Here is a 13400-nt window from a genome sequence, read left to right on the forward strand (position 1 = left end):
TTTTGATAATGTCAAAATGGGGAGAAAGGTTGTTTTGTCGTTTGATGTGTTTAGGGTTGATGAGCTTCCGTACGTAAGTTTACTACCTAGTTGTGTGTATTTCACCTTATAGCTTGGTTGAGGGGGAGAACAAAGTAAGGGGGAGCATCGCAACTTTGATATATAACTAACCTAAGCAAACACATGTTGATCATCATCAAGCTTATCAAACAAGAAATTGGTGAAGTGTTTGTCATCATCAAAAGCGGGATATTGAAAGTGCAAATAGTCAAGACCTGCACATTTAAGTCTAATCGAAGTTTTGATGAAGCAAATACACATACAAGAAAGCTTGAAGATTACACAACAAACAACGAGGCGAAGACTCATAGGTTGCATATATAGATTTAGGACTTTATTATATTTACTTGTAATTAGAAGTCTTAAAATGATTGTCTTGGTTTGAGTCTAGGTTAGGTAAACCTAGGTGGAAAATCTCACAAGAACTAAAATAGGTCAAACCTAGGTTGTCAAGCTGATAGGGGCTAAGTAAGGACCGGCTTAGTTTTTCTGATTTTGTAATTTGAAGTGTGTTTATAAAACTCACAATTGCAATAGTTGAAGAAAAATATCCCGAGATTAGAAGAGGATGTCTAGATGTAGTTTGCAGTGGATCGCAAATGAACCATGATAAAATTCCCCGTGCACCTCTTTCAGATCCCTAATCTCTTTACTTTTTGTCTTTACTTTAATGATTAATTGTGTTAATGTGAGTTGTATGCTATAATCTATTTACTGTCTTTCTGTAATCTCATTAATAAGTTAGTTGTGTAAAGATTCGGTATCGGTAACTTGCTTGCAAGAAACCAAAGAATCAAGTTGTGCGAGTGTCAGGAGAGTCGATTATACACAAGCATAATTGATTATATTCGAGCAATGTTTATTCGATTAAGTCCAAGCATAATCGATTAACTGTAGGTTGTTTTAGTTTTGCGCAAATATAGGAAAAGCAGAACAAGTGATCCACAACACCTATTCAACCCTCCTTCTAGGTGTATGTATTTTGGCCTGCTGCCAACAAGATGGATGAAATAAAATGCAATGAAATGATATATTTTTTTATTAAAAAATTGAAATAATACTTATAAGCAAATACAAAACGAATAAACATAGGGGATTGCTGTCTGAGTTGAAACAATACACTATTATGACCTATTCAACATTATATAAAAAGACAAATTCAATATATAGAACCCCACATATTCAAGGATTAACTGAAGTTATCTACAATAATACTGCAAGCTTAGATTGAATTAGAAGTTTATTCAAACCAAGACATACTAGCATATTTATTTCTTCCTTTAATCTAGATTTACGATTTGAGTTTTATCTCATTCACAATTTCCTCCATATTAGCTTCCTTGTTGTTGATCCTACTTATCCAAAGAGTTCAAATTACAATCATCCATATAACAGATAAAACATTACTTAATCTTATGTCTTCTACGAAAAGTGATTTTAATAGTAAGTGGGACTTTCATTTGGGTGAACACCAATTTAAAACCCAACCACTTATAGATTCATTGCTAAATCAGGTAAGAAAAGTTGCAAGAAAAAACATACGTTGCACTAATTCTTCTTGAGCATTACACCAACTCTAATCATTTAAATGAAATGATATTTCTTCAATTCGTTACATGATTAAAAATTTGATGAATTTGGAATAATTTCCTTTCATTTCATCCAATATCTCTAATTCTCTCTTCCAAATTAGGTTGCTTGCTGGGGAAAAATAAAGCCAACTTAATGTTCAATTTATTACATCATAAAATACTGGTGATAAAATTGGTTAGATTCTCTTTATAAAATACTAGCGTGTTGACCGGCACAGAGTGCCGGTCACCCACATTTTTTTTTCTAATATATAATGCAATATGTAAACTCAATTGAGAGTGAAAATTTTGAGATTACATATAGTAGTTGATATGATATACATAAAACTCATGCGAATTTCTCATTTGTACCTCTAATAATCATTATAGATGTTTTTTTTATGTTATTGTTTGTTTTACTTAGGGATGTCAAAAATACTCGCCGTGTGGGTACCCGCTAAATTACCCCTAATGGGTACCGTTAAAAATAGCTTATAGGTGAGAGCGGGTATCATAATACCCGCATATTTATAAATTTACTTTTTAATTAAATAATTTATATATGTTACATTGTTATTATTATTTTATAATTATACGTTACCTATTTTTGTATTATTTTATAATGATTTTTAGTGATTGAAATATATGATAAATTTAAAATATACATAAATTTTATTATTCATGTAATAATTATTTTATATGTATTTATTATTATAAAATTATAAATATATATTGAAACTTAAAAATCCGTGTGGTACATGCAAATATTTGTTACTCATGCACGTACCTATAAATAGTGCGGGTATAGGTACGGGAAAGCACTACTTGTGCGCGTTCCACCCGGTTGTCATCCTAGTTTTACTTGGGTTGAGAAAGAGAAAAGATATAAATAAGAGAATGTGTAAAATATTAATGATATCTTAATATAAAAATGAACGTAATGTTTGGAAGTTTAAAGTAGTTATTAATAATATAAAATGATAAGTTTGAAATATAAAAATTATATTAGGGTGGTGGTTATTTATTGTTTTGCCTTTGTTAACAGTATAGATATAGATTAAAAAAATGAGTGTAACAAATAAAATTGAGAACAAATTAATGCATCAACACTTTATGAGTTTTGTGTATTATAATTATAACATTCACCATTTATATTTAATTATCAATGACTTTAAAAAATAATCTAAATGAATTATCGATAATGCAATAATTATATATAATTTTTTACACTAACAATATATATTTAATTATCAATGACTTTAATTATCAATTTGGTATAACAATGATGCACGTGTTATAATCTAATAATAAAAATAACATAAACAATTTCACGAATAATATATAAAATCATTCGGCATTCCAAGTACTACATAGTATTATTGAAATTAATAATTTGTGTGGGTACAATAGGATAAGATTGTTATAGGATGAATAGCAAGAACTAGATAAGCTCTAATCTTATTTGATGCTTGCTAAATGATGGAAGCGGATTTGTTATCTTAAAAGTTGTATTTTCTAATCAATCATTATTGATGACACATGTAATGATACAATTTGTCTTATACCACTAAACTACCGTTTTTTTTGGTATAATGATAATAGTTTTATTTATGGTGGTGAAAGTAAGATTCATATATTACTATCTTAATCTTAAATATGTGAACATTAAAAGTGACAAACTTATTCACAATCCACAATTTATTAAAATTCAAGAAAATTAAATGGATCCAAATTTATTCATTAGAGCTAATAAATTTAAATGGATATAATTCAATTGAATAACTTAAGTAATACATAGATTTGAACTCAATCATTATATTCAATAGATATTTATGCATATATTCATTTGGATGAATATTCAATTCATTTAGAAAACAAACATTAAAAAATTGACGTTATTTACTTTTCAATTTCATTTACTATTTTAACTCACATTCTTGTACTATTTTTCATTCCTACTTTGAATTTTATTATAAGACATATGGATATAATTAACATTAAATGTTTGTTTTTAAGTACATAATATATATAAATATATGTTAAAAACATACACATAGTACCTTAAATATTGCATGCTCATAGAAAAGGCAATTTTTTACAAAATTTCAAAAACTTCTTAAAAAACATTTTTTAAAATAATTTTTTTACAAGTGTTTTAAAAAAGATGTAATTTTATAAATGTATGTTTTATTGAAATATTGGTTTTTAAAAATATGATTTTCTTAAAAATGTTTTGAGTTTTTATTAAAAAACAAATGGATTGATATTCATCCATAAAAATTAAGTCATAGATAAATTATAATGAAATCATTAAGTTTGAATTTAAATAAATTTATATGAATTAATAAATAAGTTTTATGAATCTATTGATATCTAAATCAAATTCATCTAACAAAAAAAATTTAATTAATCTATTTGCTGCTCATAATGAACATAATAGATATAAAGTAAGAAAATAACTTTATTCTATAGCTCACGGAACGGAACTCTATTTTAGAACATCATATCATGTCAAGTCTCTTGGAGACATATTAATCTCACGAAAATAGTTAGCCGTTTAATTGTTTGGATAAATGATAATTATTATTGTTTTTAATGATCCAGTTTCATAAGAAATCTCTCTCCTTTTTGCCCCAAAGCCAAAAAACCATTCCTCTCATTTCATCGCAGCTAAACGAATCGTTTTGAACCAATCTCAGATCTGAATCTTAATCCACTGTTCCTTTCATTTCATGTTCTTCTTCAAATTCAAATTCTCCCTTCATTCTCGTGAGTCTCTCTATTATCCATTTCATTTCAATTTCAATTTTAATCTCATTTCAATTTTCATTTTAATTGATGTGTGTTTATGCGAAGCTTGTGCAAATAGATCTTGAAAATTGGCGCCCCAACGCCGTTCTCAGCGCCACGTAGGCGGCGGCCAGATGCAGCAGAGTAATGCCGCCGCAACTGCCGCTATATACGACGGCGGCTCTCTGCACAATGCGGGACCTGCCACCACTGATGCGGGCGATGCCGTCATGGCGCGGTGGTTGCAATCCGCCGGCTTGCAGCATCTGGCATCTCCCTTGGCTTCCACTGCCATCGATCATCGCTTACTCCCAAACCAACTCATGCAGGTAGTTTCATATGTTGCCTCGTTTATATAATTGTGTGTTTTTAAAAAAAATTATTTTGCTTTTGTGTATGTTTTTTATGTTTTTTATGTTTTTTTGTTTAATATTAGTTGTGATGACTCCATGAATGACACTACTTTTCATTTCCTTAATATGTATTTTTGAGTGATTTATATTTATATGTTATGAAGCATAAACACTTCAGACAACTTTGAATACTCTTAATTGTATCTTATATTTATTTTTAATATTGTTGTAGATGGAAGTGCCGCAAAAGTTAGATAAATGTCTGTATTTTATTATATTTACAATATACTCATACTAGTTTTCAAAACATTATTTATCTTTTTCAATTTGAAATTTGTAGTTTTATGTTAAGCTTTATTAGAATATATAAAAGTATTTTAAAATATCTTAGAGCTAAGATTATAGAGAATATCTAGGCTCGATATTTAGAGAAGACCTCATATTATGATGATTATATGAGATTTGTCTAGACTATCTTAAAAGATCTCTAGTATTGAAATTACTTTATTTTATCTTATGATTTATTTCCTTATCTAATTAGGAATCTAGTCTTAGTATAAATAGGAGTTAGTATTATATTTTTTGTATGATAACATCTTACTATTTTTAGTGTTCATTTTTTCCTTCCATAACTAAACCTAATAATTTTGACATGGTATCCGCCTTAAGGGAAAGGGAAGTGCTTAGGCTTGTGATCCTTTTGCATGTTGGTGCTCATGTTGTCACCTTCTTTCTCACTTGTTCTTAATTTTTGTTGTCATCCCACTTTTAAGGGTTGTCATTTGCGCCATTGTTTCACCGTCCTTCTAGCCTCCTTCTTTAGCATGTCGATTTTCTCTCCCTATTGTGAATTTGTTTTTCTTGGTGCACGATTTTATTAAAGCTTCCACCGTGGTGGTTAAACTTGATGTCATCCTGATATTGATTAAATGATGGTGGTTTCTGGTTGGTGGTGCTCTTTTGTTCTTGCTTAAAGACCAATCCTCAAATTTGGTTACTGTTGTTTGATACTGCTTGTTGTGCAGCCATCATTCTTGTTAGTTTACTTCTTTCCATGATGGTTAAACTTGGAGATAGCTTTTGCCATAGATGGTTAAGTGTTGTTTAACTTCTGTCCATGATGATTAAGCTTGTAAATTACTTTTGCTATGGAAGGTTAAGCATTGTTTGCTTCTGTCCATGGTAATTAAGTTTAGACCTAGCTTTTGCCATGGATGGTTAAGCGTTGTTTGCTTTTATCCTTGATGGTTAAGCTTAGAGATAACTTCCGTTATGGATGGTGAAGCTTTGTTGCCTTATGGCATTTGGGGAATGTAGTTGTTGTTAATGGTTTAGAACATTTGTTCTAGCTACCTTAGATTACCTTCATCGTAGCTATAGTTCCACCATATTTATTGTAGATTTTGCCAGCGTTTACAACACCTTGCCATGTTTGGTGGAGCCAATGTAATTATTTTTTATTTATAAAGGGATTATTTGTAACGAGCTTAGAGCTTAATAAGCTTTATCTTCAAGAATTATTATTATTTAAAATATATGAAAGTATATTAGAATATCGTATATCATATTATAGAAAATAATTTTTAGGAATAAAATTACTTTATTTTATCTTTTATGATTTGTTTTCTTAGAAATATAGTATTAGTATAGATAGAGTTTAATATTTATGTCTTTTGTATGATAATATCATCACATCATCATTTACAATATTATCAATACAATTTATTATTTTGAGCAATTCATTTTTCTCTTTCATAACTAAACTCAATAATTCTTTTACTAATTGTATATCCTGTATCACAATTGTGTTGTATCGTATTTGTTCCCCTGTTGTAATTGTACTTACTAATTTTTGGTTCTTGTTAGATAAGGGGGGTTTGGTTGGTTATGTTGCATCGTGATGTCTTTTTGGATGTAGTTTATGATATTTAAAATTTGGTTGCACTTGCTTTGCATGTTATACTACCTCTGTCCCAAAAAGATTGTCAAAAAGAAAAAGTTATTCAAAATTGACAATCTCGGGAGTGAGGGTGTATCACCTTTTTAAGTTTGAGCTATTTTGCATTTCCAGGGACAACTTTGTGTGCCCACACTTAGTAGTATAGCCGTATAGGTCAAGTTTGGCAAATAATTTATTTATATATAATAATAATGGGATATGATGGTTGTGTATGAGGTGGCATTGACGAATATGATATTTTTGTAGGGATATGGAGCACAGTCTGCTGAAGAGAAGCAGAGGCTTTTGAAGTTAATGAGAAACCTCAATTTTAATGGGGAATCTGGTTGTGAGCCATATACACCCAATTCCCAAACTTTTGGGGGAGGGGCTACCTTGGATGGATTTTATTCTCCCGAGTTCAGGGGTGATTTTGGGGCTGGGCTTTTGGATCTTCATGCTATGGATGATACAGAGCTTTTATCAGAGGTATGATTCATCATATTGTTGTTGCCTGTTAACTTACTAGCAGTTTGACATGAAAAGTTTTGTAATTGTTTATACCACATCTCATGCACCTGTTTATGTTGGTGATGATGAAAAATCTACCCTCCTAGGTTATATAGTGAGTATATTCATGCTCTAAATTTGTTTGAACCTGTAGCACTTTTGTTTCAATTTTTTGTTCAATTATTTTTTTATTATGCATGCATGGAAGTAACTAGTTTTCATATAATAGAGATTCCAGAAAGTTTTACACTTTTACTTTGACTGTCATCTGCCTAACACAACCTCCACCTTTGTCCGGGCTTAGGACCAACTATGTATACTATCTAGCACACATAGGCAGGTTTTCGTTAAATGCCCAAGTAAGGAGAGTAGAGCAAATGGAGGTTAATCCAATTTATAGAAGAAGAGAGAGGCCAATAAAAACCATAGGCGAAACCTTTTTGAGATCAATGCTTGTCAATAAACATGATTATGATAGAATATTATGGTGGTGTTCGATACATGTTGTCGACCCAACCTAGTGAGATGAAGATTTAGCTGTTGTTGTTGCTTGGAAGTAATTAGTTTCTCCTGATCCATATAGCCCTTTCCCACTAGGGATTTAGTTGTTATCGTTGCAAGTTTCTTCTCCTAGATCCCATATATTCCTGCATTTAGCTTCACATTCTGGCAGTAGTTCAAGTATGTGTATTTCCATGTGTTTGTTGGCTCTAATTGTTTTCCTCTGATCAGCATGCTATTTCAGAAGCATTTGAACCATCACCCTTCTTGCCTGGAGATAATGGAACATTTGAAGATGATTTCAATCCACTGAACAGCAAGCTGGAAAGAGGAGAAGCAGATGCTGATGAATCAATATCGTTACTTGTGAATGATAAAGAGAGTAGTACCAGGGAAAATAATGTTGCTAAGATTAAAGTTGTGGTATGTCATTTGTAGACATAAACATGCAGAGATCTTCTTATGCATAAGGCATGTAGAAGATCTGATTTTTCATATGCAGCATTCGGACTTCCCAATGCATTGGAAGTACTAATAACTATCGGGAATTTGGTTTCTTACCTTTGTTCCCTTAATATTATAATAATAGAACAACGAACAACAACCACAACTTGTTCCCAAACTAGGAAAAGAATTTTCCCAAGATCATCATTCGGTATAGAAAATGTTTAGGAAAATGCATTTTTATTAACAGTTTGTGGTGCGTGATAAATTCAAACCATTTTGAATCTTTTCATTCTTGAATTAAGATGTAATTTTTATTCATTAGCATATGAGGGAGATTCATAGTTATTTTAATTTGAATAAAATTTTGAAACATCTCACTTTTAATGCACAACTTAGGTACGCAAAAGACCTTTAAACAAGAAAGAGCTTGCTAAGAATGAGGATGATATTGTAACAGTATCTGACAATGCCTATTTGACTGTCCATGAACCGAAACTAAAGGTTTGTTTAGATATTGAATTGAAGAACTATTTACAATTTAAAACTATATTCAGTTCAAATGTTGAATTAATGCTGTCTCAATATTGAGCTCTCTTTTATATTGATATCCTTACTTCTACTCACTTTCAATGATTTGATCTTTTGTTCTATTGTGAAAAGGTTGATTTGACGGCTTATGTAGAGAAGCATGAATTTTGTTTTGATGCTGTTCTTGATGAGCATGTTGCCAATGATGAAGTAAGGAATCATTTGTTAATATAAGTAACTTTTTACAACTGTTTTGATATCATTATTTACCCTTTTTGTGAATGCCGTAGTCTTCATTTATTTGATCTAAGGCGTGATTGCTTGACTATAACAGGTATATCAAGCTACAGTAGAACCAATTATTCCTACAATCTTCCAGCGAACCAAAGCTACCTGTTTTGCTTATGGTCAAACAGGTGAGAATTTTTTTGTTTGCTATCAGTGTCAAACTCGTATTAAAACCACATTATACCCGTAGTCCAATTATATATTTCAAACCTTAGTTTTTCAATATCAATTTTTTGTGGTTTAACTTTACTATGTTGTTTCCACTATATAGCATTTGTTGCTTGATAGTGTCAACATATTAAACTAGGAAAAGATGGGGGTTTTGTTTTTTGTTCTTTTGAGTGTGTTGTTCTTGGCAGGCATGTGTGATATAGACCAATATATTAAGTGTCTCAAAACTATCATAAAATACTCATTTGATTAGAGAGTGAAGGGTTTTGATTGACTTGGTTTAGATGGAAATGATATTTCCTACTTAATGGCAGATTGGCTTACACACCTAATTAAAGGTTTGAAATGTATCCATGAAATCTACCCCTTTCCATGAAGAAGAATTTGTACTGGTTGGTAGACCACAATATAAGTTTGTTCATTCATGTTCTGTGCCTGTGCTTGATCCTCAAACAGTTACTCCATCACTTGCGTTCATTACTATGATGCTAATGAATGACCCTTTTTTTCAGGAAGTGGCAAAACATACACAATGCAACCATTACCCCTCAGAGCTGCAGAGGACCTTGTTCGACAGTTGAATCATCCAGTCTACCGAAATCAGCGATTTAAATTGTGGCTTAGCTACTTTGAGATATATGGTGGAAAACTTTTTGATCTTCTTAGTGACAGAAAGTGGGTATTTCTTTCCTTTTATCATATTTCTTGCATCTTTTTTTTAACCTTTCATGTGAATACAGTGTGTTATTTTAAATACATTTGATCATTGTGTTGTATTACAGTTTGTCTATATGTCATAAGTGCTTTGAATTTGTATATGAGCCAATTAGGAGATGTCATCTTTGTGTTTGTGTTGAGGATTTAAATGCTTTAGTAAACATTTGTTCTAGTATTGAGCGTCACTCCGTAACTTTATCCTGCATCAAATACTCAATTTTCTCTTTATTTCTGCCTGTATAAAACACTAATGTCTGTTTCAATTAATATGCATTTACAGATTGTTGAGTTGCTGAATGTCTGTGTTTGTTATTCTATGAATAGGAAACTTTGCATGAGGGAAGATGGAAGGCAGCAAGTTTGCATTGTTGGACTGCAAGAATTTGAAGTCTGTGATGTACAGATTGTCAAAGAATTCATTGAAAAGGGGAATGCTGCCAGAAGTACGGGATCCACTGGTGCTAATGAGGAGTCCTCCAGGTCACATGCTATCTTACAACTGGCTGTGAAGAAGCATGGTGAGGTGAAAGAGAGCAAGCGGAACAATGATGGAAATGATACAAGAAGCGGGAAGGTTGTGGGGAAGATTTCTTTTATTGACCTTGCTGGAAGCGAAAGAGGTGCTGACACGACTGATAATGATCGTCAGACACGGTACTTAAATATTTATATTATTTGCTAAGTTTTTTGAACCCCTCAAAAGTCAACTGGACGATGATGCTTTGTGAAATGTTCTATGCATGCAAATTTTCTTGAGCACCTCATTTTAACAACAACAACAACTAAGCCTTTATCCACTAGGTAGGGTTGACTACATGGATCAAACGATGCCATAATACTATATCATAAATCATATTCATCGACAAAGCATAAAACACCTCATCTTAACAATGCAAAGAAAATTTTGGTGCTTAATCTGATTCTTTCAGTGCATAGTATTTAGCTGGGTTGATATTGAAAATCTTTATAGAACTGGTGAGAGCCCCCACCCTCTTTTCTTTAGTATTCATCTCTTTTAAATCTACTCTGCTTTGACTTTAAGAAATGGGAACGGCAGTTAAATAACATAAACCACCATGGTTGGCAAAAGTAAATGAAACCATCTAATTGTTCTGATTCTTTTTGCTAATTTCTGGCTGAAAGTAAACTTCTCAAAAGTTTCTAAATAGCTACTAATTTATATCTGATGATATTATTCTGAAGACATGATAAAATGAAAGGTCCAAAGTAAATTATATGTACTTTTTTAGTTGTCTGTCTTCTTAGTATATTTAGTTATTGTGTTGATGTTTTTCTAACTTAAAACTAGATTTAGTATAATAAATTGAGGACTACCTAGTTGCACAAATTATTATAACTATGTGGGGTTACATTATAAATAGACGCCAAATGCACAAACTTGTAGGTTGTTTATTTAGTGTTTTCCTTCCATCCATGCCTTGTATTGTACTTGTTCAGATGAAGCATGTCTGTATCTTAACAAATCACTCTAGTTTAAAACTTTTATGTATATCCTCTATAGGATGGAAGGAGCAGAAATCAACAAAAGCCTTTTGGCTTTGAAGGAGTGCATTCGTGCTCTAGACAATGACCAGATTCATATTCCATTTCGGGGAAGCAAACTTACAGAAGTGCTTCGTGACTCCTTTGTGGGCAATTCAAAGACTGTTATGATTTCTTGTATATCTCCAGGTGCTGGGTCTTGTGAACATACACTTAATACCTTGAGATACGCCGACCGGTATGTGTTTCCCTATTATGAGCTTGAACGTCATGTTTTATAGAACAGGACCTTCCATTCTGTCATGGACATTCATGTGTGCATATTGTAACTCTTTCATCACAACATAAACAGGGTTAAAAGTCTATCCAAAAGTGGGAATCCTAGAAAAGATCAGGCCCCAAATCCAATACCACAAGCTAATAAGGAGGTTTCGTCCACATCATCCCTTCCAGCTGGTGCTGCTGTAGAGGATTTTAATGATCAACATCAAGAGAAAACAACAGATATGGGCAGGAAATTTGTTGAAAGGGAAAATTCTTTGTACAGCACTGCTGCTGATGTCGTCGAAAAACAACCATCAAGTTTTTCGCCAAGTTACCTATTCAGTGGGCGTGAGGAAAAAGGATTGGGTTCTGCTTCAATGGACAGGGAGAGGTTTGAAGTGAAGAACACGTATAGTGGTTCCTCCAGTCAAAAGATGAACTCTTATTCACAGAATGATACAGACGAGAAAATGCAACATGTGTCTTCCCCACGCAGAAAAGGGTCTAAGGATGAGAAGTCTGAAAGGGCTGCAAAGTGGATGAAAAGGGATGCCAATGGCAATGGTTCTGATATCCCAACAATCTCCAAGCAGCATAGCACAGGAAATTATGCCACTGTTACCACAGGGTCCAGGGTTCATGGAGCAGAATCCTCTCCGGATGGGAATATCAGTGCAATGCTCGAGGTTTGTCAAACATGTAGTACTACCCTTTATTTACTAGTTTTCAAGTAAATATGAACTTTTTTTATGCCATATGTTTTATTACTTCGTTGTATCTTCCAGGAGGAAGAAGCACTAATTGCTGCTCATAGGAAAGAAATTGAGGACACAATGGAGATTGTTCGTGAAGTGAGTTATTAGTTATTACATGTTTTTCTTTATGTCACATCAAGTTGTGAAACTCAGTTTTGTAACTGCTATTGTTGTATCACTTCACTTGAGTTTTCGAGCTCGGTTTATGTTCTTCATGAACTGGCATGCTTAACAGCTTAGTTCTTAAAATTTTAGAAACTTACAATAGGAAGGAATATTAGTTCAATTTTTAAATTTCAGATAACTTGTTGACAACTTTTCAGGGTTCTCATCTTGTATTGCTTCTGGTTTCAGGAAATGAAACTCTTGGCGGAAGTGGACCAGCCAGGAAGCCTTATTGACAACTATGTAAGCCAATTGAGCTTCGTTCTTTCTCGAAAAGCAGCTAGTCTCGTTGGTCTTCAAGCTCGCCTCGCAAGATTCCAACATCGGCTAAAAGAACAGGAGATACTAAGTAGAAAGAGAGTTCCTCGTTAATAGGGGACTGGGTTTCTTGTGTTCATTAGCAATATAGCTGAAAGGTTTTGCTAGATGATATAAACTGGTCTTTTGTTGGAAATATTCTAATTTACTTAAATGTATATGCCCTTTGTGTGAATTTTGCAAAGTTTTTGCTATCTAAGTAGGTTGAGATATCTGCCCCAAAATTGAGTGGACAAAAATCAATTCACTGTCTCAACTCCCTTTCTATCCACTCTATCAAAATCTACCATCTCTATGGGATTATTTCTTATACATTCTCTCTCCCTCTCCCTCTCCCTCTCCCTCTCCCTCTCTATTGGGTACAACTACATTGATCATGTAACATTAAAACACAGTTAATTGTGGATTCTATATAAGAATCTATTTCCTCTATTAGCCATTTAGTAGATTTTGTAGAAAATGTGTATGTGCTTAATACCTGAAAGATAGAAATTTTAGAATTAAGTTTTCCTTACAACTT

The 13400-nt window shown here is 32.5% G+C and overlaps 1 protein-coding gene across 4 annotated transcripts; it reads left to right on the forward strand.

The window, feature by feature from the left end:
* Window positions 1-4198: 4198 nt before the first annotated feature.
* Window positions 4199-13123, forward strand: LOC109340264 (kinesin-like protein KIN-13A). 4 transcript variants are annotated; one of them, XM_019577906.1, is made up of 14 exons: window positions 4200-4400; window positions 4488-4750; window positions 6981-7202; window positions 7956-8147; window positions 8568-8672; window positions 8832-8909; window positions 9034-9115; window positions 9671-9833; window positions 10200-10529; window positions 11398-11616; window positions 11731-11922; window positions 11983-12328; window positions 12428-12493; window positions 12752-13123. In XM_019577906.1, the coding sequence occupies exons 2-14, from the start codon at window positions 4556-4558 to the stop codon at window positions 12932-12934; spliced, it is 2373 nt and encodes a 790-aa protein (XP_019433451.1). In that variant the 5' UTR covers window positions 4200-4400; window positions 4488-4555; the 3' UTR covers window positions 12935-13123. The 4 variants fall into 4 exon arrangements, with proteins under 4 accessions (XP_019433450.1, XP_019433451.1, XP_019433449.1 ...); XM_019577905.1 differs by having other exon boundaries at window positions 4199-4400; window positions 4501-4750; window positions 11731-12328; XM_019577904.1 differs by having other exon boundaries at window positions 11731-12328.
* The last annotated feature ends 277 nt before the right edge of the window (window positions 13124-13400 follow it).

Source organism: Lupinus angustifolius, unplaced genomic scaffold, assembly GCF_001865875.1.
Source record: "Lupinus angustifolius cultivar Tanjil unplaced genomic scaffold, LupAngTanjil_v1.0 Scaffold_151_28, whole genome shotgun sequence".
NCBI lineage: Eukaryota > Viridiplantae > Streptophyta > Magnoliopsida > Fabales > Fabaceae > Lupinus > Lupinus angustifolius.

Bases quoted from the DNA above. Each gene is read 5' to 3' on its own strand.
- LOC109340264 (XM_019577905.1), top strand. From the start codon at position 4,556: ATGCAGCAGAGTAATGCCGCCGCAACTGCCGCTATATACGACGGCGGC. The intron at 7,203-7,955 runs GTATGATTCATC...TCCTCTGATCAG, and splicing joins ATACAGAGCTTTTATCAGAG to CATGCTATTTCAGAAGCATT. The intron at 10,530-11,397 runs GTACTTAAATAT...TATCCTCTATAG, and splicing joins GATAATGATCGTCAGACACG to GATGGAAGGAGCAGAAATCA.